This window comes from Montipora capricornis, chromosome 1 (assembly GCF_036669925.1).
Source record: "Montipora capricornis isolate CH-2021 chromosome 1, ASM3666992v2, whole genome shotgun sequence".
Lineage (NCBI taxonomy): Eukaryota > Metazoa > Cnidaria > Anthozoa > Scleractinia > Acroporidae > Montipora > Montipora capricornis.
Window position 1 is genome coordinate 21,508,991 of NC_090883.1, and position 25,000 is coordinate 21,533,990.

At 40.5% G+C, this 25,000-nt stretch overlaps 1 protein-coding gene and 1 long non-coding RNA gene across 2 annotated transcripts in view; one reads left to right on the top strand and one right to left on the bottom strand.

The window, feature by feature from the left end:
* Positions 1-2,161: 2,161 nt before the first annotated feature.
* Positions 2,162-5,040, bottom strand: LOC138052362 (uncharacterized). Its single transcript, XR_011133048.1, has 2 exons — positions 4,866-5,040; positions 2,162-2,615 (listed from the first exon to the last, which is right to left on the bottom strand). It is a non-coding gene; the product is annotated as an uncharacterized lncRNA (long non-coding RNA).
* Positions 5,041-9,147: 4,107 nt separating this feature from the next.
* Positions 9,148-25,000, top strand: part of LOC138060187 (pancreatic secretory granule membrane major glycoprotein GP2-like) — a 24,736-nt gene continuing 8,883 nt past the window's right edge. Inside the window, exons 1-6 of the mRNA XM_068905911.1 lie at positions 9,148-9,318; positions 15,889-15,990; positions 17,795-17,962; positions 21,206-21,577; positions 22,843-22,881; positions 24,287-24,322. Of these exons, the coding sequence (XP_068762012.1) occupies positions 15,918-15,990; positions 17,795-17,962; positions 21,206-21,577; positions 22,843-22,881; positions 24,287-24,322 (688 nt within the window). The 5' untranslated portion in view covers positions 9,148-9,318; positions 15,889-15,917. The remainder of the gene's footprint in view (positions 9,319-15,888; positions 15,991-17,794; positions 17,963-21,205; positions 21,578-22,842; positions 22,882-24,286; positions 24,323-25,000) is intronic.

Sequence of the window (25,000 nt, forward strand, 5' to 3'; positions counted from 1 at the left end):
ATGCTTACTCGATCCAACTATCAGGCGCGCTGCACAATTCTGGATGCGTTGAAGTCTTGCAGTGAGATTCTTAGGAACACCGCAAAGTAAAGCATTACAGTTATCAAGTCTGGACGTAAATAATGAGTGGACAATGATTTCAGCAGCATGTTGAGATATGCATTTCCTGATTTTCCTAATGTTACTTATGTGAAAAAATGCAGATTTGCAGACAGAAGTGATTTGTTGATCCATAGTGCAGTGCTCTACGAACAATTTGTCCACGTGAAAGTTGTTCCCGTCAAAATTTGTTCCCGTGAAAGGAGCCGATGAATGAAAAAAATGTATTTCTCATTCGATGTATTTTTCCTTCCTTTTCATTGGCCGAGAGCCAACCACATGACCTGCAAATAACTGCCTACAAATAAGTGTTTTCCTGTAAATAATATTCTGCTCATGCGTAATTGAAATCACGTTCTTGTGCGAAAATGGCAGTTTGCTTTCCTGAGCTTTCCGAAAGTGATTTAATTGTTGGGAATTTCTGAAAAACAAACTAATGATAAAACAGTTATCAGTGAACTCGGTTATCACAAAACATCGTGATTTGTCACTCTCGTAGATCAATTATTTGTGTCAGCCTTCGGCTTCGGCAAGTACCGGTAATTGATCTGCTCGCCATTGCATATAAGGCTGGAACGTTACCAACCATATTACACCCCCCATATCAAGCCCCGACCAACCATATCAAGCCCCGACCAACCATATCAGGCCCCAGCAAACAGCAGGATTTCTCAGTCATATTTAACACTTTTTGGCCTCCGTACGGTCAGTAAAAGTCACGAACAGTTCGATGATCAACAAAATGAAAATAAATTCTTAATCCCAAAGCGGCTGTGTTTTATTTTTTATCATCATATCAGATATCGCCTCGCAACTTCGCTCGACGTGACCTCTGCTCCGTAGTTAACGGTTGTCACGTCTGAAGATGCTACATGTGACAAGATGCATATTATTAAATTTCGCTACAGGAAATTGCATTCTGGAAACAATACACACAAAATGTAACGTTTTAACCTTTCGCATTGTTACCGATGAGACTTAAAGTACAGACGACTGCACATTTAATACTAATACCGATTTAGAGAACGACAGGAGGTAATTACGCAATTCTTTATTATCCGATTTTGGTGACCACAAGGCAAACGCTGCAAGCAATTCGTCATCCATCATGCGTTATTTCTGAGTCACAATTGGCATGTGGGACGCTTATAAAGACAGAGGTCCTAGTCTTTATCTTGCTTAGCAACTCACTGGGACACAAGATTTTATTTTGCGTACTTGTAGTCTGTTTACTGTTGTAGTGGACGGATTTTCAAAAGGCGCTCAACTTCAGTTCAGAACTTCATGATTGACGAATGACCACATTCTTCAGGAAATTTACAACGACTGACCAGTAAATTTAAATGCTGGCCGTGTTATGTAAATGTAGGGTTGCTATGGTGTTTATTACTGCGTTAGATTATGTAAAGTTTCTGAACACTATCTGTGATCCTAATTGGTTGCGTTTGTTGAGACTGCAAAGGTGCTCCTTGCAGATGATACTAAATTTATCATAAAACAGGGGCACCCAACGTCAATTTCGGAAAATATCTGTTCGGAAGGCGATTTGAGATCTACAATTTTCGGAACCGTTGTTGTAAAATTTCTTGCTTGCCCGCCTGTCCTAGTATTTTCCAACATAGAAAAAAATGGTATAATCGCCTATTTTAAACGGACTTTTACCCTAAAATGGACACCTAGAATTTTCGGGATCTCTTTTCTGGCTGAAATTTTCGACAAGGTAAGTTTTGATCCCTATAATTTTCGAATCACTAGACTTTCAGCTAGGAAATCCGAACAGATGAAAAATTTTGAAGGGATAAAAAATATGCCGATATCTACCTTTTAAATACTAAAATACCTTTAACATTCATGTTTAAGTGGTTTTGAACAATATTCTCGTTGGGTGCCCCTGATAAAAGCATAAGTTACATTTCTTGCTAAATCACTAAACTGTTTGCACCCCGAACAAAATTTTCGACTTGCTCACGTGACCATTTGGAGCGCCCCGATGTGTGACGTGTCATTCTTGATGCGAGCGAAGCCGTGGGAAAATAAAGAAAGAGACCGCGGCATGAGTTGTGTACATGTACGAAGAACTTTCCACCGTGTGGAAATGATATGTGGTCACTGATGTTTGAACGGAGGGGGAGATGTTTCAACAGAGTTCTACGTTTTAGAGATATAGGATTTAAGTACAAAATGAGTGGTCTTACAGTTTCACACATATGGAAGACGTTCTGTCCCGCCTTCGATGTTTTACAACGACCGATAGGACAAACGAGAAGAGATGTCAACTGCTTTCTTTTACAATTTATTTGCAACATTACTATTGGGAAAAAAACGAAGCTGTAAAGGTCTATTCTTGCCAATTGTCGACGGGATCAACATATGCACCGCATCGTTGAGCACAATAATGTGAGCAGTACCCAGGATGACCGTCATCTGCACTTTGTCCAACGACACAATGTTTTGGCTCATGTTTCTGCTTGTGAGACCCACAGCGATCCAAAATCCTCTGTGTATAACGTTTGGCTCTGTGAATGAGTCACCGGCATCCAATGGGCCACATGAAAAAAAAAATCGTTTGCATTATCTGTAGGATGCGATGCAAGGAGACGGGCAGTTGTCCTTTATCTGAGATAAAGATTTATTTCGGCAGGTGGTGTAGTTTACAGATGCTTAAAATCATTTAGATCTTGTGGCGTTGAATTTTGTAAAGAAAACTTTGATCGCGGACGTGCTATCTCCGACATCCAAATAACTGCACGTAATTTGATAATATGGACAGATTCAACAGCTAAGAAAAGAAAGCAAGAGTACCAGTTAACTTTTTGCCTCCAATACAAACATATTCACTCTACTAACCAATGTGAACTTTTCTTCAAATTTTTTGCGAAGTGTCGTTGTATTTCAGACGTTCTCGTGCAATCAGTGTTCCAATAAATAATGTCGACTATCAATGTAATGGAGGCACAGTTAGCCCTAACGGATAAGCAAAACTTAACGGTCATCATAAAAAAGGTTGTCGGGATGAGAAATTAACCCTTGTCCCTAACCCTTCCTGAGACTAGTGAATGTACTATTGTAGCCTGACATCATGTATATATCGGCAGCGAACGATCAGCTGGAATGGTGAAATCGATTTTATCCAGTACATTTACTAATTTAGTACACACCGATAAAGTCCTGTGCGTAATTGATATAAGTGATTAGAATCTGCATTATATTACTTGCACCAGCCGGTGACAGCTTTGCGAAATAAAGGCATGTTTATTGAGCTTGAACGTATCACGAACTAGTGTACTAGTGATTATTCTGTGATCACACTTCAATCGAAAGTTCCCCATTGTGCTTGCAGCTTTTTATACATTCGTCATTGACCGCGAATGACACCAATGCCTTTCAGATAACTTGAGTCGTAAAAAAATTACATCCATAACTGATGAAATGAACCCCTTAATTTATAAATCCCTTTGCAATGTGGATTGTCCCAGGTATGGAGAGTGCAAAAAAATGCTAATTAAAGTTGACTTCCGCGGTTACTAATTTTCCATTTTTTTTTTTTTTTAACGCAACACCTAAGAGTAAGAGCGGCTACGATAATTTACAATCTTGCATGACTGGTGCACGCCTAGAAAAGTGGTTCTTGCGAAATCGAAATGGGAAACACCAAACACTGTAGAAAACAGATTAGTAATTTAAGCTCACAAAGGTCATCATTATGGTTATTTGCAAAATCCTGTATAGCTCGCTTTTAAAGATACGCATGTATGTAAGATTTCACCAGTGTGGAGAATTGGAACCTACTGAAAACCAAACGTGTTTCTTAAATGTGTTTTGACATGATATGATCTTTATCTTTCAACTCTCCCACTAAAAGGCAAAAAGCATAATAGGTTAGCTAAAAATATTATTCTATTCGTTGCCATGGTAACGGCGAACAATACCAAATTCGTTACAAGTCGACGGCCATATTTGAAAGTGTTTCATATAGCCTGTAAGGTCGGACCTTACAGATAGCCCTTACGCTTAAAACCTGTCCGTAAATCGTGCCTGGTGTATAAAAAATGCATCGCACACAAAGCGGTTACCCTTTCGATTAGCTTAGATAACTCGTAAGGTCAAATTGTGACACTACAAACCTTGAAAATCTCGGAGGAGGCGGATTTGCCGCAAACCTTTTGTTTTTTAGATTTGAAACCAAAAAGTTTACATGTTGATAACTCTGAGCAAGTTTGACTTTTACACACGACAACATCTGCAATTGGCTTTTTGTAAAAAAGGTGTTGAAGGAAATTATATTATTTGTTGTTGTTGTTGTTGCCGTGAAGGGAAACCCAGTTTTGTAGAGAACTAAAGTAGGGGATAAAACCTGCTGTAAGCCACGTGAATTTACAATTTCACATGGTAGATTTCAGTGGACCTGAAATCTCGTAGATGCGGCCCCGATTGCTCGAATTATCAAGTCTTAACAAATGTCATTGATAAAAGCCCCTATCAATAGTTCGAAATTAACCACGGGTGGCGCAAACGCCGGTTAGTTTTAAGTATCGTGGTACAGTCTAGGAGCCTAGCTAGTTAACTTGCTAACAACTGCTTTAAAGGACGTGTTGCACAATCAGAGAAACAACGTGGCGGTCCATTTGCCTTGTGGTGGTGTGCAACCGAGGCACAAAAGAACTGGTAAAGGAAATTTAAGTTTGCAAAAGCGACTCTCTGAGGCTGTCATTAAGTCACGCTACGGATTTCACGTAACTGCATTCAGTTCGTTGTTCAGTTCTTACCACATTTTCTTGCGCAGAAAAATTTGGCTTTCGATTCATTCCCGCAGCCGGTTGTAAGTATTTACACCTCTGTCAAGTGCTCCAAGCCGCCGGGCACTTAAAGTAAAGAAACCATGTCGCGATGAATGGACAGAATACAAAGAAAATAAATAAAGAAATAAACTTTCGCTGAAGAACTCAGCCAACCCGAATTTTTGAAATATTATATCGTAAATTAGCTTAAGTGCCTTATATGGTGGGTCATGGCTTGTTGTTGACAATCTCATCCATACTGGGGGTTCGTAGGTCGGGGCCTGATATGGTCTGTCATGTCTTTATAAATGAGGATCTTATAACAGGGATTTGATATGCTGTGTCAGAGCCTTAAGGTGACGATCTAATTACAGGGGCTTGATATTGTACGTCAGGATCTGATATGGTGTGTCATAAAGTCATATTGACGATCGAATGTCAGGGGCTTGATATGGTTGGCCGGGGCCTGATATGGTGTGTCATGAAGTTGTATTGACGATAGAATATCAGGGGCTTGATATGGTTGGACGGGGCCTGATATGGTGTGTCATGAAGTCGTATTGACGATAGAATATCAGGGGCTTGATATGGTTGGTCGGGGCCTGATATGGTGTGTCATGAAGTCGTATTGACGATAGAATATTTGATATGGTTGGTCAGGGACTTGATATGGTTGGTCGGGGCCTGATATGGTGTGTCATGAAGTCATATTGACGATACAATATCAGCGGCTTGATATGGTTGGTCGGGGCCTGATATGGTGTGTCATGAAGTGGTATTGACGATAGAATATCAGGGGCTTGATATGGTTGGTCGGGGCCTGATATGGTGTGTCATGAAGTTGTATTGACGATAGAATATCAGGGGCTTGATATGGTTGGTCGGGGCCTGATATGGTGTGTCATGAAGTGATATTGACGATAGAATATCAGGGGCTTGATATGGTTGGTCGGGGCCTGATATGGTGTGTCATGAAGTCATATTGACGATAGAATATCAGGGGCTTGCTGATATGGTGTGTCATTAAGTCATATTGACGATAGAATATCAGGGGCTTGATATGGTTGGTCGGGGCCTGATATGGTGTGTCATGAAGTCATATTGACGATAGAATATCAGGGGCTTGATATGGTTGGTCGGGGCCTGATATGGTGTGTCATGAAGTCGTATTGACGATAGAATATCAGGGGCTTGATATGGTTGGTCGGGGCCTGATATGGTGTGTCATGAAGTCATATTGACGATAGAATATCAGGGGCTTGATATGGTTGGTCGGGGCCTGATATGGTGTGTCATGAAGTCGTATTGACGATAGAATATCAGGGGCTTGATATGGTTGGTCGGGGCCTGATATGGTGTGTCATGAAGTCGTATTGACGATAGAATATGAGCGGCTTGATATGGTTGGTCGGGGCTTGATATGGTTGGTCGGGGCCTGATATGGTGTGTCATGAAGTCATATTGACGATACAATATCAGCGGCTTGATATGGTTGGTCGGGGCCTGATATGGTGTGTCATGAAGTGGTATTGACGATAGAATATCAGGGGCTTGATATGGTTGGTCGGGGCCTGATATGGTGTGTCATGAAGTTGTATTGACGATAGAATATCAGGGGCTTGATATGGTTGGTCGGGGCCTGATATGGTGTGTCATGAAGTGATATTGACGATAGAATATCAGGGGCTTGATATGGTTGGTCGGGGCCTGATATGGTGTGTCATGAAGTCATATTGACGATAGAATATCAGGGGCTTGATATGGTTGGTCGGGGCCTGATATGGTGTGTCATGAAGTCATATTGACGATAGAATATCAGGGGCTTGATATGGTTGGTCGGGGCCTGATATGGTGTGTCATGAAGTCATATTGGCGATAGAATATCAGGGGCTTGATATGGTTGGTCGGGGCCTGATATGGTGTGTCATGAAGTCGTATTGACGATAGAATATCAGGGGCTTGATATGGTTGGTCGGGGCCTGATATGGTGTGTCATGAAGTCATATTGACGATAGAATATCAGGGGCTTGATATGGTTGGTCGGGGCCTGATATGGTGTGTCATGAAGTCGTATTGACGATAGAATATCAGGGGCTTGATATGGTTGGTCGGGGCCTGATATGGTGTGTCATGAAGTCATATTGACGATAGAATATCAGGGGCCTGATATGGTGTGTCATTAAGTCATATTGACGATAGGATATCAGGGGCTTGATATGGTTGGTCGGGGCCTGATATGGTGTGTCATGAAGTCATATTGACGATAGAATATCAGGGGCTTGATATGGTTGGTCGGGGCCTGATATGGTGTGTCATGTCATGGCCTGATATGGGGGGCTTGATATGGTAGGGGGCTTGATATGGGGGGCTTGATATGGTTGGGGGCTTGATATGGGGGGCCTGATATGGGGGGCTTGATATGGGGGGCTTGATATGGTTGGGGGCTTGATATGGGGGCCCTGATATGGGGGGCTTGATATGGGGGGCTTGATATGGTTGGTAACGTTCCAAACCCTGCTCCGCCATTGACAAATCACGACGTTTCGCTCAAACTTCCTTCATAATTGTTAAATGCTTGAAGTGCTCGTTGTAGACGAAAGGGATTAGTGATTCATCATTAATGTATCAGCACGGTGCAGAATATGCCGACATGTCAATTAGGCTGTTGAACTTATTGTTTGGGTGAAGGGGCTGCATCTTATTACTAAGAAGCAAGACGTTACGAATTTTGACAGATAATAAAAATATTTTGGTAATGACCATTTTCTAACTTCACGGTTTCTTTGGCTTTTTACATGTATCGCATGCCCTATTCATTTTATGAGATGTCCGTCTTGTCATCGACTTTTGAATCCGACTGATACTCATGATTGTAAAATTCTTCGACCATCTGATGAAGCTGAGGGCCCATGACAACCCAACCAATGCGTGTTCTCGGGGCATAGGGGCCACTCTCTTCACTGAGCTTGATCTGAGCTTCAGGAACTTGTTCCCTACATGTGGGGAAAAAACTGACATTTTTAGGCTACTTGACATATTAGGCGACGCAGAAAATTTTGAGCAAGGTTATCTGTGAAATAGAATGGTCATAACTCGAATTTCATACAGTAACGAACTCAGTCAACGCAGTCCCAAAATACCACTGGCCTGGGGAACTTAAGCAACGACGACGGCGACGAAAATCAATTAACTAGTGGCCTAACTAATGTCCTAAGCTGGCTCCACGCTAATTTTCTAATACTTGATCTTGAAAAACGAGATCATGCTTGTTGGTGCCCATCAGAGGACCGCAGACTGACGATCTAGTTATAGAAATCAGTAACGCGTTTAGAAAGGGTTAACAGGTTCTAATATCTTGGGGTCCTCCTAGACAACACTCTATCTTGGAAGGACCACATAGAATATATTGGTGACAATATCTCGTCCAGATTGGGTGTTCTGCGTCAAGTGCGTATGGTTCTCTCCAAGCCAACTTGCCAAATGCTCTACAGTACTATAGTCTTGCCATTGTTCGATTACTGTTCGCCTGTCTGGGAAAGTTGTGGAGCTTGGAGCAAAGCTTACCTAGATTAGCAAAATAGATGTGCCGCAGTATTATTGAAGGTCGGTCTATCGGGGCTAAGGAGTTACTGAATCTACACTTGGCTGGCTGGCCCAACCTAAAAGCACGAACAAATCATCTCAAATGCAATTTAGTCCATAAATGTTCACGGAATAGCGTCTTGGTACTTACTTTCACAGCTTAGGCACGCGCACACCAGAAGCCGTGATTTGCTGTGCCCTCCCTTCGCAAAAACTGCTAAGTATCGAGAGAACTTCTAACTATCTTAAACACTAACGCCTGCGGTACATGTGGCCTTGATAACTTAATTGTCTAGTTTTTGATGTACAGTTTTAATGTCTTTGTTTTTTTGTTTTGCGTCAGTGCCCCATTTACACAAGCTCTGCTAAATTGGATGCCCCTGGATAAATATTGAATTAAAACCAGAGAAACAAACGCCCATTCGTACACTAGAAAATCCAAGGCAAGTATTTTTATTTTCTTGCTCTTTGGTGGTGTAACAATCTGCCAAATGTGTGCCAAAGTTCTGGGATCTCATAACTTGCCATTTTGGACATTGCAGCCGGCTGGAGACAAAGCAATGGGCGGTATCTTTATTATTGTAAAGTGAGACACAAACAGTGTCATGGGGTCAGTGGTTTAATTAATTTAATCAAGTTTCAGATTTACAATTTTAAAAATTGACAATCAAATCAATCAACCGCTCAATCTGAGGTAGGCTTAAAACAGAGTACCAGACTCCTTAAAAATAAGCCAAGTTTTAGACAATACCTAAAACCCTATAAAAGCCTGATTAATTGGGAGGATGCCATCATTTTGCCCATCACCAGAGCGAATCATCCAAGGCTGAGGAATCAATCCAAGTTTTTCTCACTGAAGGTAGGGGAAGTCTGTGCAATCTAGATGACGAATCAGCATTCAAACTGATGAAAACGTCCGCATTTCAAAATTATCTATTTTTTTTTAATCCTCCCTGTCGAAATTCTCGGCGTCGACGATATGAGAGATCTTCATAGGTCACGGTTACCTAAATCAGTTCAAGCAAATTCATCAACATTAATCATTTCAAATACGCCTTATCACGGTTTTGGAAGCCATATTGACGGGTACACCAACGTGTCCGAAAGAACAGTGTTCATATGGGAATCTGCGTTAAAACAACTTGAGAAAACCGTCAATGTAGGGAAATTTGAGAATGGCAAACTTCAGTTGCTAACCAAAGGATTTTACTGACAAAATTTGAGGATCCTACCGGCACCAGAATTTGCCGAGCGGAATTTTAAATTTTGCCATACAATTGCTTGAAATTTAAGCTCAGCCAGGGGCAGACATTTGCTGCTTTTGAAATTTAGATTGCAAAGATTCTTTGAGTTCGAGATATTGTGCCATCTCGTTAATAGCTAATTTGAAGTGATCGTCCATGACGTTATAAGACAATGCAAGTGAATTAATTGAGACACGTTTAGCAACAATCCAATCTCGATATATTAAAAATCATTCAAAAGACATCACCATGAGATTTCGAGAAGCAAACTCATACAAATTCTCATTTTCTTCCCCTCAATCTCAAGATCATGTTTATTGTTTTAAGCTGAATTTTAACATATATCGAACGTGGTCTATTACGAAAGCACAAATTTCTTCGTGTTTTAAAATTGCAACAGAAACAACCCCGCAACAGCAGCTAACGCCACCGAGTGGAGCGCCAGCTTTGCAGAGAAGTTTGATAATTGTTCTTTCTTTTCTTTTCTTTTGCTTTTTTTGTTATAACGCTTTCATTTGATGAAGAGGCATTGGGGACTCTAACCATACGCAAATCGCACAAAGAGTCACCGAGAAACGAAAACTGCTGATAAAACCACCAAAACAGAGTGTTCAAAACCGTAATCGAACTAATTCATTGCCAGTGCGTGGCCATGCATGGAGCATAAGTCAATGCATGGGCTAATATTTGCCAAATGGGAGGAGTATCGTCGTAAGATGTGCTCGCGGCTGACACTTATAATTGCCCAACCTCAACCATCCCCAAAATAGGAAGAAGAACTGAAGGAAAATCAAATCGGATAAAAAATCTGAAAAAACAAAACAAACAAACACCCATTCGTGCCGCTGGAAAATCGAAGAGAAGTTATTATTATTTGTTTCATTAACTTGCTTTTGGCGGTGTGTCAATCTAGCAAATGCCTGCCAAAGTTCTGGATCTTATAACTTCCCAATTTGGGACAGGTCAACTAACATTGCAGCCAGAAAAGCAATGTAAGGCAGCTTAATTGTTAAGTGAGACATGTGCAGTGGCATAGGGTCAATGGTTTCAGAGAATACTTGAAACCCTGTAAAAGCCTGATTAATTGAGAGGATCCTATCACTTACTAATCGGCAGAGCAACGGATCATCCAACTTGAAGGTAAGAGAATTTTGTGCAATCAGCATTCAAGCTGATGAAAACCTCCGAATTCGAAATTATACATATTTTTTAATCCTCAATCTCGAAATTCACGGTGTCGACGATGTGAGAGATCTTCACAGGTCACGGTTACGGAAATTACTTGCAAATTGATCAACATTCGGATCTATTCACTCAAATTTAACATTACCTGGAGCTCAGTTTTTGCCTTACACAGCTTTGATAGTTGATAGGCGTGGGAGGCGCGGTGGCCTCATGGTTAGTGTGCTCGACTCAGGAGCGAATGGTCCAGGTTCGAATCCTGGCCGGGGACATCGTGTTGTGTTCTTGGGCAAGACACTCCACGGTGTCTCTCTCCACCCAGGTGTATAAATGGGTAGCGGCAAAATGCTGGGGTAACCCCTGCGATAGACTGGGGGAAGTAGAAATACTCCTAGTCGCTTCATGCCATGGAAACCGGGTTAAGCTCCGGCCTGATGGGCCACTTGGCTCGTATGCAGACTCTACCTACCTACCTACCTACCAGCTTTGATAGTTTACTAACAGCTTATCTACGTAGCTTGTAAACTAGAGTTTGGTTGCACTACCAACAAGGGTAACTCTTTGAGTCAACTCTTTGTCTTCAATTTCATGCGGACTTTATGTTGGAGGAAACATTTGCAACTTTGCGAATTATGGAAAAATTATCAAGTCACAAAAAAATGATGATGAAACACTCAACGTGATTCGCTAAAATAGAACTTGTCATTGATTTCCAATGAAACGTCGCACATTGTTTTATGACGTGAAGGCGATCAGTCAAAAAAAGCTAGAAAAATTGGGAAGGGGGGTCACCGTGCTCGTTTCCATTGCACGATGCTGAAAAATACGGCTATTTAAGCCACGTGCCAAATTGCAGCGGATCCCTGATGTTGGACAAATTTAGCTCGATTTTATAAATGCAAGCCATTATATAACACGGAGCCTGGGTCGAGTGAATGAAAATTCTCCGTTTTATTAATGTCTTTTTCTTTGTCAAGAAAATGGAAAAGTTGCACAATATATCAAATTTTCTGTCACTCCCCTGCTAAGTAAGAGTCTTCTGCGCGTATTTTTGGCAGGTTTCAAGGGGTAGTAGAAATGCGAAGGTTGTATCCGGTGAACACAGTAGATTATTTAATTAATCTGCAATGGCGTCGAAGACATAGTGGATCTTTAAACAACATATACCCTTATGGAGTTCAAGAATGGAATGTCAATTGGATAAACAAGACAGGCGGTGAAAACAAATATCTGGCATTTTACTCCGACGAGAAATGGACTTCGACAACCAGGGAATAAAGGTCGCAAAGTGGACGTTAAAATTCAATCAATATTACAGCAAAAGCCGCCAGTTTCCTTTAAAAACTCAATGTGTAAACTTTCAAGCCATCTGTTTTCATTTTCCGAAAACAGAAATGTCATATGTTTTTCTTTCGAAAGTTAAATAAGGTTATTCCTAAGTCACAAGCTTGTACATTCATTTGACTATTTATATCTCAACAACTTCGTGTAAATTGTCGTTATTACATTTTTCGCTGTGACTATATGCTCAGCAGCCGGGCAAGATCTTTAAGATAATAAATGCCCGTCAGTGACGTGATACTTTTTCTGACATGTGAAACAACGTAAAACGAGACCTCATGCGGTATCAAACCCCGGTCGACCACACCTTATACAAACCAACCAAGGCTGTTCGTTTACTTAAGGACGTTCGCGCCCAAAACGTTCCCACGTACAGATTTTTTAAAAACTTGCCACGCAGAAAGGTAATGACCTACTTTTGCCAAAAAGGCAAAAAAAATGGGGGGTCACCGTGCTCGTTTTCGAGATCATGAGGTGCATTTTTAGAAGATTGCGTTACTTTAAGACGATCTTGGCTTACAACTGTCAGCAATAAAAAAACTACATTAGTGAAATTTAGATCAGGTAAACGTACTCAGTTCAACATAACTAATATAACTAAATTAACCTTTGCAGCTGTTGTCTTTTTCTGAGGTGAAATAGACCTTGAAAAACGAGACATATTAGTCTAAGAAAGAAAACTTCGGTCGCACGAGAGCATAAAAGGCCAAATATTTGTAACTTCTCACGTACAGATTTTTTTTGTTTTGTGTTAAAATGGACAAAATCAAGATAGGAAGTGATCTACGGAAAGAAAAATGGGGGTCACCGAGCATTCAAGAGAGTAAAATCGCTGCGAAGTTCGCAAAGCGATTGTTTATTCGCACTGTCACGCCATTGCGTGACATTTCCGAGAAGACCTGGGTCCACAGCTATCCCATGATGCCACATACTTTCGCGTTCTATTCTTGTGGAAAATATTTGCGCCTTTAGCATCGTGTTTACCTGCGTGGTCTGCGATGAATGACATGTGCTTGACATGCGCGAAAAAATGCGCAGTAGCAATGGGCGCGAACGTCCTTAAGATCGTGCTTTATTTCCTCATGCAACCACAGCCAAGGGACTAGGATCGATTACCTGCCGCTGTTTCGGGAAATGAGCCAGTGCTCACTCCCGAAACCACAGTAAGCCATTGTTCATCTCCACCAATCAGAGACTAGGCTGCCCAAATCGAGCAGGCAAAAATTTATTACTGGGTCCTTTTTTTTGTCCTGTGTCGGGTATCGAAAAAGTTGTGCAATGGGGTCTTTCCTGTCACTTCCCTGTTAAGTATTGCCTTGTGCCTAGAGGCGCGCATTTTTGGTAGGGTTTAGGGTGTAGTAGAAAATTAATGCGTAGATATTATCCAGTGGACACAGTAGAATATATAATTAACTTGCAGTGACGTCGAAGTCGATGTAACGCTTTAGTGGATCTTTAACAAAATATACCCTTATGGAGCTCAAGAATGGAACGACAATTCGATAAACAACACAAGCGGGGAAAAAATGAACATGTGGAATCTTCAAAAACACGAATGATGGACTTCGACAACAGCTGCATTTTTCGGTCGACCGTCGAGCAGTGATCTGCATTTCTGGATATTTTGCTAACTGAGATGTTATGTACAACACTGAAACCAAATGGCAAATTCCGTGGTAATTTTGTCTGGTTGGACATACGTTTAACAAACTCATTGAAAGAATCGAACACCTTCAGGGGCCACAGTAATTGGCGCAAACCGTGGTGGCGCTCTGTCAGTTTGACTGGCAAAGTTAATAAATTAAATTAAATTAAATCAAATGAAGCCAACAATATTTCTTTGAGCTTACCTACTGCGCATTTAGGTGAATTTTTATGTTCTTGACCAATTTAATTTATGCAATTATTTACAAACAAGAAGATATCTTAAAAATAGTGTTTCGTCTCCGGGCTGAGCAGCTCTGGAGCTTTCTCGGGATTCGATTGGTCTAATTTTACCCCCAAAATTGGCCAATTTTGCTTTGGTTTGTGTTCCGGTCGCACATATTGCTACATGACAAGCCTGAATTCTTGTGTAAACATTGTGAAAACGCTTGTGTAAACAATTATGACATGTTTTGGTTTCGTTGAACCCCACAGAAAACGTAAACGTGCGACCCGAACAAATTGCAGTTCTCTCTGCACTTTCGCTTTATTTAATCTTGAACCTAAATTTTCAACATCAAACCCAAAATCTAGCTGCGACGGCAAGAAATTATTGTGCGCTTTGCAGAACGAAGAAGGCGTATACGACGACGAAGGATGATCAGAGCCCACTGTTAGTCGATGATTGTCATGGAAAATACTTCCCACCCCCCTCTACACTTCGGTATCTCTGATCTTTTAGTCAGCCTGCAATTTTTTTTCAAAGTTTGCCTGAAGGGGTCGCAATGGAAAAACGTTTAACATTCATACAATTATTGGTAAAATAAAGAGAATTTGTTCTAGTGCGACCTGTCCCCCTGCCCTTCCCTCCCCAAGTATGAAAATTTGAGGACGACAAAAATCTACAAAGGCAACCCAATTTACGCTCACGGAGAGACTGGTTTGTAAACATTAATTTAAGCGATGTTCACCGGTACATTACTTTACTTGTTATTTTCCGTACTTGGAAAATTTGAATATCACTCAAACTAAAAACTACCTTTTCCAAAATGAACCACTTTACTTCTACACCTTACTCTCACGGTGCCTCTCTCCACCCAGGTGTATAAATGGGTACCAGCAAAAATGCTGGGGGTAACCATGCGATGGGCTAGCCGATGGGCTAGCATCCCATCCAGGGGGGAGTAGAAATACTCCTAGTCGTTTCATGCTACAGAAACCGGTGATAATCTCCGGCCTGATGAGCCTTTCTGGGCTCTTAACAGAGACTTTACTTCTGCGTCACATGGCATTCCGAGTAAACGCTTGAAGAAGCGCCACGTATTTTGAATTAACGTCACAGGCACAATCTCTAGCCCACGCGTCCAGCCGTCTCTTCTCGGGGAAGATACCCCCGAACCGGCGAGTGAACGGCGGAAATCGAGCCTACCACGAGGCCTTTCTTTGAATTAACTGAAGAAACCTAAAGAACCAACTTATTAAAGAACTTAAACGGCAAAGCCATTATAACGACAGGAAGAATAATCTGAGGTAATTTTTTAATGAACGATCCGTTTTGCTATTCGTTTCGTTGTTATCCTTTGAAAACGAAATATTGCCAATAGGTAACCACCAAATCAGCCACAGTGGTCAATGTTTTCTGCAAGTAGATCTAGATAGGCTCGGAAAGCTCAGTTGCATGTGATCACTGGTGTTAAGGTTTAAGGGCTGGTGCGACACAAGTAAAAGCACAAGCACCATACGCATAATGCACCTCCGTATGCTTCTTATGCTTATGCTTGCGTCGTACCTGCAAACCAGCCTTTAAATGCGGGCAGGAATAAGTGTTGCAAAGTAAGCATATCAAATGATTCGTGTCCCAAAAGCAGTTGCCTCATACTGACATTGTGAGTCTGGTTATTTAACTTACTATTTCATTTTCTATTTGACATAGGTGCTTTCAGCACAGATTACACTAATTCGATAATTATCGTTAAAACCTACAGTTTGCTGAGGTTTTCTTATTTCAAAACTCACAGGTACTTACTGGTGACTAATAGAGGACAAGATGATGTTTGGTACAATTTGTGTTGGCTCGATCATATGCATTGTACTTTTGGTATTTGCAGAGCCGGTTAAAGGTATGCCCCATTTGTTACCTCAAGGAATATTGCTGTTTAGAGTAGTATTTAGTTCTTTTTTGTCCCATTCCAGAAGAAATAAAATAAATCCATTTTACAGTAGACACCATGGGGACGAGATTACATTTTGAACCTGTGAGAGGGGCCCGCTTTTTGGGAGAATAATGTAACTTGCAAGAATGCTTGTTGTTTCATGCCTGAATTGAAAGCTACTAAAAAATTGCGTGAACTGACATGATAGTATAAGTATAAGTCAAACTACTACAATAGTTCGAAAAATGCCATTCCATGCACTCAAAATTTTGCTGAAACATGGACGTAACTTCCTTACACTCAAATGACGCATGATATTTGAAACAAAAAACTACAGCTGATGCGAAACGTAGCGTGAGGTAGACTTTAAACTCTTCTAAGAACACAAGGAACTTGACGTTAAACGGGAAAACACAGTCCATGTAAAGGAAGATTAGCGCCCTCTCCTTGTCAACCACCTGACTGCGGATCTGTTTTGCCTTTTCCAGACACTGTTGAGTAGCAGAAGACTCGGGACAGCTACAACGAACTCTTACTCTTAATCTTACTTTTGTTTACCGCGCACAGGTGGCTCAGTTGGTTGAGCACCGGGCTGTCACGCGGGAGGTCGTGAGTTCATCTCCGGCCGAACCAACACTCAAAGTCTTTAAATAACTGAGGAGAAAGTGCTGCCTTTGTAATTACATCTGCAAATGGTTAGAATCTCTAGTCTTCTCGGATAAGGACGATAAGCCGGAGGTCCCGTCTCACAACCCTCCAATGTTCATAATCCTGTGAGACGTAAAAGAACCCGCACACTTGTCGCAAAGAGTAGGGCATGTAGTTCCCGGTGTTGTAGTCTGTCTTCTGTGGTATATCATGGTTGGGAGGGTAAAAGGGTGCACTTAATTTGGAGCCTCGCCCTGTTTTGCGACCTCCACCACAGTTGTGGTGAAAGTGGATAAATAAATAAATACTTCACTTAGATGAAGAAGTGTTTTTCACTTAGATGAAGAGGTGTTTTTCTGGCTCAAATGCTCTGCCCCTAAACTATAGGATACTATTAGGAGTCAGGACTGCTTTACTGCCAGAACTGAAAATTGTTAAAGTGTGGCATTCTCGCAGGCGTAGACGATGGTATATGTTAATCCCAGCAAATATTCAATACGAAGCTGTGCATTTTTTAACTTGAACATGCTTGAGGAACCCCTCTCCCTTTCCACGCCCCCCCCCCCCCCCCCCCTTATCCTTGGCGAAAAAACCCTCCGGGAGGACTCACATTTGAAAGGGGTGGGGATGTTCGTCGTATCGCTTAGGTGGTAAATTTCGGACTTTGGTTTCACTTAGGATGCTCTCGACAAAAACCACCATCATCAATAGCCGTGAAGGTCTTGCGAAGAAATATAAGCATACCTATTTAATATGCTCTCTTTTGGGAGTTAAAAAGGCCTGGGCCACGCCCAGCCGGATTGGTCTCCTTAAGTGGTTTAATTCAACATTTCCGACAAGCATTTTCGCCTATCGTGACCTATGACCTTTTCCTGACTAGTTCGTATTGTCTACCACAAAGTTAATTTTAAAGTTTATTTTTTTAATGGAAATGTTTGGAAACTTTAACCCTTGTAGTGGTAAGCAATCTTAGCAATGAGAATTGGCTTCTCGTACGTAAAACTTATAAACGCTTACCTCCTGTAAAAAAATATCACTGATTTTTCTCTTCGAGAGACGTCATACCCCAAGTGACGGTTATTGACACATATTTTACAGTTTTTTTTTTTTTCATGATTTTTAGCTGGTTTTCGCTGTAAAGGCAAACCAGATGGTAACTACAGGAATCCAGACAATTGCTATGGATACATTTTCTGTTTAAATGACATCGCTCATGAAATGGACTGCCCAGCCGGAATGAAGTATAACGTGAGGAAGGATCAATGCGATTACGATGCGCCCTGCTTCCAAGGTCTTTAAAGATATTAATTTGTACAATAATCTCCCACACTACTCTTCCCACGCGAAGAACTCATTGGCTCACTTTAGGTTTATAGAACAGTCTTGTCTTTTGGAAAGAGATAGGATTACTGGTTATGCATTGCTTTCCAAAGCTTCTTTGGAGCCATTATTCAAACAAAAGTCAGCCAGTGTTTAAAATAAACCCGTGCTCCAGGTCATTTTTGTCAGTCGTAGTATATAAGGGTTGCTGATTATCGAAAATGGTTTGGAGAAAGCAAGATCAAAGGGGAAAAGCGCCTCTTAATCCACATGCATGTCCTCGGTAAACGACGTTAAACTTCTAATAACACTCCCTGCTGAAGATTGGTTTGATTGGGGGAGGAGTGAGGCCCCCCTGTTCAGTCACTTGTGGGGAGGGCAGTTAACCATTACAGGACTCAGGGACTCGCACCTGCACAAATCTCCCACCATCCGCGGAGCCGATAAAATAGGGTGAAGGACCAAGTATAGAATAATAATTATATAGAAAATGTTATAGGCAGAGTTTCTTGTGATAAAAGTACACTGAAACAATTGCCATGTTTCATTTTCTGCGGTATCTACTGTGATACAGAAAGTTGAGAATTGCATATGCATGGGAAGGAAAATAACAAGGCGAGATGTAGTTTGCAGTCTGTCTCTCTGCAGCTGTTCATCATCGTTCCGAAATGTGACCAATGTCAAGAATTTAGAATCAAGTTATAAACCACGATTAATTAAGGAAAAGCTAGTTAAAAATGGAATTTGGATGAATAAATCACAAATCTAACACCTTTTGCATTAGTTACATACAAAGAATATATTTCATGCTCCGACAACTAATGCTTTTTCGAGCTTTGACTGACAGTTGTATCACTTGTAATCTTGCTTCTTCTTTTATTTTTATTTTCAATTTTAACTCATATTGTCAACAATTTGTGCAATCAAAGAACCTGGAGCGACTTTCTTATTCTATTTTGACTGGAGGGCCAATGGCGAAGGTGCATTCCACGGCTCAGCAAAACATCGGTTCAGAGAAGCATAAATTGCCTACGAATAAGTAAAGAACACATTATCGTCTGGTGAAGCTATCTATTATGTTGTTAACTATATCAAGGTTTTCTGAGAAAGTAACTCAAAATGCAACAGCGAAAGGACAAGACAAAAATCAGTATTAAGTTGTAAGAGACCATTTTGCAGGTCACAAAACAATTATGTTTTTTGATTCCGAGCATATATACAGTCCGGAACCTGTATATAACGGTCCTGTATTAAGCGGCCACCCTCTAGTAATCGGCCAGTTTTCGAAGACCCGATTTTTCGCTCATGCAAACGCTGTAGTTGTTACCTGTGTTAGGCGGTCACCTCTATTAATTAAGCGGCCGCGACCACCCTGTAGCAGTCCTATGTTTGTCTATCTTTGCTATTTTTACCTGTTTTAAGCGGCCACCCTTGAATGGAAACTAAGCGACATGCCATTTAATGCGGTATTTTATTGTTTAAAATGCCATCCATCATCACTTTAAAGAAATAACATGTAGAAAGCTACTATAAGCTGATAATCGGTCGTTTAGCATCGATAACGCTTTCCAGATGTACGACAGTTAACGACTTGCTCTACAAACAAAAATTTTGAAATGCCAAAACACCAGACGTACGTGTCCGACATTTTCAAGTCACCGTAATTTTTGCTCTATTAATTTAACTTGAACAGTCGTACTGTCTATAGTGCTACTTTTTAATTAGCAACATTTCCGTTATAACTGCACATTGAACGTGACAACTATGAAATGGCGTATGCTATACCGTTACGTTACAAGTTTGCAACTTTGTTTAAATTAAGTATTGATCGCCTGAGAGAGAAAAGAAAGAGTGTTCATTGTCCTATTGTTTCCTTGCATGACGTTTTTTGTATGACACTCCATTAAAAGTGACATTAGACCACGCCCAGTGAGTATTTTTAGTGAATATATATATATATATATATATATATATATATATATATATATATATATTATAATAATAATAAGGCTGTATATATAATACAGGCTGTATATATATAATATAAGGCTGTATATAAGGCTGTATAATAAGGCTGTATATAAGGCTGTATAATAAGGCTGTATATATAATAAGGCTGTATATATATAATATAAGGCTGTATATATGCTCGGAATCAAAAAACATAATTGTTTTGTGACCTGCAAAATGGTCTCTTACAACTTATTACTGATTTTTGTCTTGAGTTACTTTGCCAACACTGCCAATTATTCCATGAGCCCGAGTTGGATATGAAGTGATAAAATAACCAACGAGCGCGTAGCGCGAGTTGGTTATAATCACTTCATATCCAACAAGGACGAATGGAATAATTGTTTTGGTAAATTCTCAAACCGGGTTTTGCCGCCGACTTTTATTTCCACAATTTTATAAAGCGTCCGGAAAGAGCATCTTGGCGCACTATTTTCAATATGACGTAAAACTTCGACTATTGCCTTATAGTCGGAGTTTTTTAGCCAATCAAAAAGCTAGAAATGCAATAGTCGGAGCTGAAAATTTACTAAATACATATGGCAGCAGTATGAGAGGGCTTCCTGAGCCAACGAAGATGCTTGGCCAACAGAAGGATCCCAGAGAGATACAAAGTCCAAACCACGGCATGTAGATTTGTAAAAAAATGGTTTAAAAAGGCCAATGGACGGACAACTTCTGGTGGCTAAAAAATGAAAATTTAATGTGGTTTAAAACGTTTCGGTCATACGACCTTCATCAGTTACAGGGGATCACGGTTTACAATTCCTTTTTATAGTGTTCGCAGTCTGATTATATACAAACAAAAAGAAAAATAACGTTCTTAAGATACAAAGGGAATTGTGACGCCCAAAAATGGCCCTTAAAGTTTGGAGACTTTCGAGAAACGCGCCCCAGGTACGATAAGCATTACAAACAAATCAAAGGCAATAACATTGATCAACAAACCAAAAACGCCAGTAGACTTCGAGTAGTTTCTAATTTCGGCGATGGATTGATGGGCGGGCAAAATACACACGTGCGCGTGAAATTTCTAGGAGACGCATATCCTCGCAAATTCGCGTGCGCATGTGCATTTCGCCCCCTTGAGGATTCCAGGAAGTCGGCTATATTTTTCAAATTAAAGATAATTTGTCTAACGTTAAATTAACCAATGACAATATGAAGGGGAATAATTGTATCGAATTGGTTTATTTTGCTACAGCGCCTGATCCATGCACGAGTGGCAATTACCAGACTATCACTTCCTCTGACCGCCTCGTTGGAAACACTGATCAATGCTCGGTGAAGTGTGATAGGGATGATCTCATCCCAGGGTGGTATCGTTTCACTGGTGATGCTGGAGATAAGATACCAAACACACGTCCACAAAGGGCCCATCGCTGTGGTACGCATGCCCCAGGCTGGATCAATGGTAGCAACCCTGCCGTAGCCAATGGTGAAGTGATTAGAACGGTTTGTTATTTCTGGTGGGGAAACGACTGTAGATGGCAGAACAGTATCAAAGTGAAAAATTGTGGAGAATTTTACGTCTATGAGCTGCAAAAGCCTCCACTATGTTGGCTCCGATACTGCTGTAAGTAGATACGGTTCAAAACAAAATGTAATTTAAAATACTTTTAGCCAGAGTCCTGCAAAAGATCAGCACTATGGTGACGCTGTAAAGTGAATCCCACTGCATTCCTTAAGGAACGTCACACGCTACGTTTGCCATACATGGGGTCCAAACAAAATCGTGTCACACGACTAGTATCACATGACATGGGACATTGGCGATCAGAATCCAGAGCGATGTGTTCCAATCGATAGATGTGGTACAAAATGCTCCAGGATGGCTTAATGACGTCCACTTAACAGTCCAGGATGGACTGCAGACTGTTGTTATTTCAAGAGCAACATCAAGTTCCGGAACTGTGGTAGTTATTTCGTGTACCAGTTGGTACAGCCTCCAGCTTGTAACTTGCCTTACTGTGGTGACAGAAATGGTGTGTAGGATTTGTGTTTTATGTATTTGAAAACAAAATTGATACGATTTTTTGGGCGGTGATGTGAGACAACGATTGCGTCAGTAGAACAACGAAAAGGACTTGTTTATGGTCGTTGCTGATTAACAGATAAAAATTATTCCATTATTTATTGCCGGAAGTAGGTCTGTGACTTAAGTTCGAGGTATCGAATGAGCTTTTGCTGTCTTAAGCTCAAAAAATATGATAGACGACTTTATTCAAGACGTGTTGCTTGTTTTAATTAAGAACACACTTTTTATCGGTTCTGGTTTTTTTTTTTATAACTTAAATGTTATTATTTAACAAAACAGAAAACTAATACAAGTACATTACAGTACTAACAAGTACATTACAATACTAGCGCTACTTACATTGCTAATAGTCCTAAAACGTTACATACGTGAGAGAAAGCACTTAACATTACCGAGTTACAGAATTGCAAAGTTCCGAAACTTTGTAATTCTGCAGTTTTTTTTTGTACAGAACTGTTGAAATAATACCTCACTGATGACCAAACGAAGTAATTGCGACTTATCCTGACAGGCACGTAACGCAATAATTTTTTGGCGGGAAAACAGCTTCCTCGCCGCCTACCTCCCCATCCATTCCAATGTTTTAACGACGAAAAAAAACAGAGCTCTATTCTTTGCAATAATTGGGTTGGAGAGGAGGTCAAATTTCCCTCTTCAAAATTCTGTTTTACTGCGTTTTTCATAATTATACGGAATTCATCTTAAACATCGGTTCTGTTGCTTTTTCAATCGTTTTAGACCCACGGGAACTGTATCATCCATTTTAGTTTATCAAACACTCACAACCTTCTTTATTATTTCAGCCGAGTTGACCGCAACAACACCACCGATAACAACACCAGGTACGATATGCATTAAATGATAGACGACTTTATTCAAGACGTTTTGCTTGATTTAACTAGACCCTCCGTGAGGGTACACTGGGTTGCCTGTGGTACGTGCACCGTTCTAGGCAATTTTTTTCAAGTTGGAGGGTCATTAAGAAGTCATACCAGACGAGGCCCTTTGGCTCACAGGTCCTCAGACGTTCGTACAACGAAACAGATCTGTCCTTGCGTAATATGTAGCTCTAACAGTGCACGATATTGTTTTGGTATTGTCTATCATTGTAGTGCCATGGTAGAAGTCTTGGGTAAATAGTCTGAGAAGACATGTGGTTACTAGCAAAGTACTGAACCCAGAAAAATTGAAGAAAATAAATGGGAAGTGAGAAACATTGGCTTCTGGGCTGACATGTTGATAAACTTCTTTTGACTACAAGTTTGAGCGTGCCCTCTGAGCATCTGACAGCTTTGTAATACCGATGTTCACTGAAGTTAAGCCCTGTCCTGCGGGGTTAGTGTTTGGATGGGAGACCAAAATAATGTACCACTCGTAAAACAGAAGGCCTGTGAACCCTAACCCTGATTTTGGGGCTCATTTTGTTGAAACTCAAGCACGCTTCCAACAGGCCTGTGAACCCTTCCTGTTTACAGAGCAATACTAAAAAACTTCTCCCATATCACATTTAAACCTTAAGCTTGAAAATTCAATACACAACATGATATTATTATTCACAGAGGCTGAAAATACCACAGAATCCTTTTTCAGCGAAAAATTTATTGAAACAAACAACATATTTGCTCTTAGAGGCGAAAACCTCTTCCTATTTCATTGCGTGCGTGAAGACAAGAAACTCGATCGTGTTAAATTACCATGTACTTCAGGTAAATACAGCTCACTTTGATTTCGGCTCGACGGGCGATAGATTGTTGTCGAAGTCCATTACTCGTCGCTTTTGAGATTCCTGCCTAGTTTATCCAATTGACTTGCCATTATTGAGCTTCATAAGGGTATATTTTGTTCAAAGATCCACTAAAACGCCATTCGCGTTACATGACTCTCGACGCCATTGCCGGTTAAGTTAATCGTTCTACTGTGTCCACCAGAGAAATCTACGCATTTCCCACTACCCTCTCGACCCTAAGAAAATACGCGCAGAAGGCTCTATGCACAAAGCCACCACTTAGCAGGGGAGTGACAGGCAAGACTTTTACCGACACGGAAAAAAATACTAAAAAAAAAAAGAAAACGAAAAAGTAAAAAACGACGAAATTAAAGACAGATTCCGACTGGGTTTGCGGCAACCCAGTAATTAAGGACACGCGTTTTATCGGTTCTGTTGCTTTTTCAATCTTTTAAGGCCCACGGGAAGTGCATTATCCATTTTAGTTTATCAAACACTGACAACCTTCCTTATTATTTCAGCATTCACCACAACATCACCACGGATAACAACACCAGGTACGATATGCATTAAAAGCAAACAAAAGAAAACAATACTTATCAACAAACAAAAAAAGTCAGCGTCAAAAGTTCCTTTCCTGAACGACACAGACTATTTTTTGCCCGTTTTCATTTACCTGAGAGTTGTAAAAAGGAAAAGGACTTGTTTATGATGTTGCTGATTAACAGATATTTATTGAAGGAGGTCTGAGACTTAAGAGCAGTTCTCTCAGAAAGCCAAGCAAAGTTAAACTTGAATTTTTAAACTCTCTTTACTTTCTATGTGGATGTAGGTTGTCTTTGGTTAGGAATTTTACTATCAAGTATGTAACATATATGTGTCCACTTCTCAGATAGATGAGAGCCAATTCTAATGAGATTCCACCAGACAGTAGGACTATGCTTTTAATTACTAAAGGATGCTCTAAAAGTATTTTCTCTTCTACAAACTTGAAAAAAATACTGGCTGTATTATGTTACCTGTCGGCCATTTTGAAAAACCGCAAAAACGAGGACAACTGTTTTCGCTTTTTCTCGCAAAGTATTCTTTTCCCGGTCACCACATTTGCAGCAGAGCTAATACAGCTATCGTAATCCTTAAATATTGGAAAACTAGTTTGGGGAAAATTCTAGTTTGGTCATACGTGATGAACAAATTTGATGAAAATTAGAAATATTTGGAACATTGACCAAGTT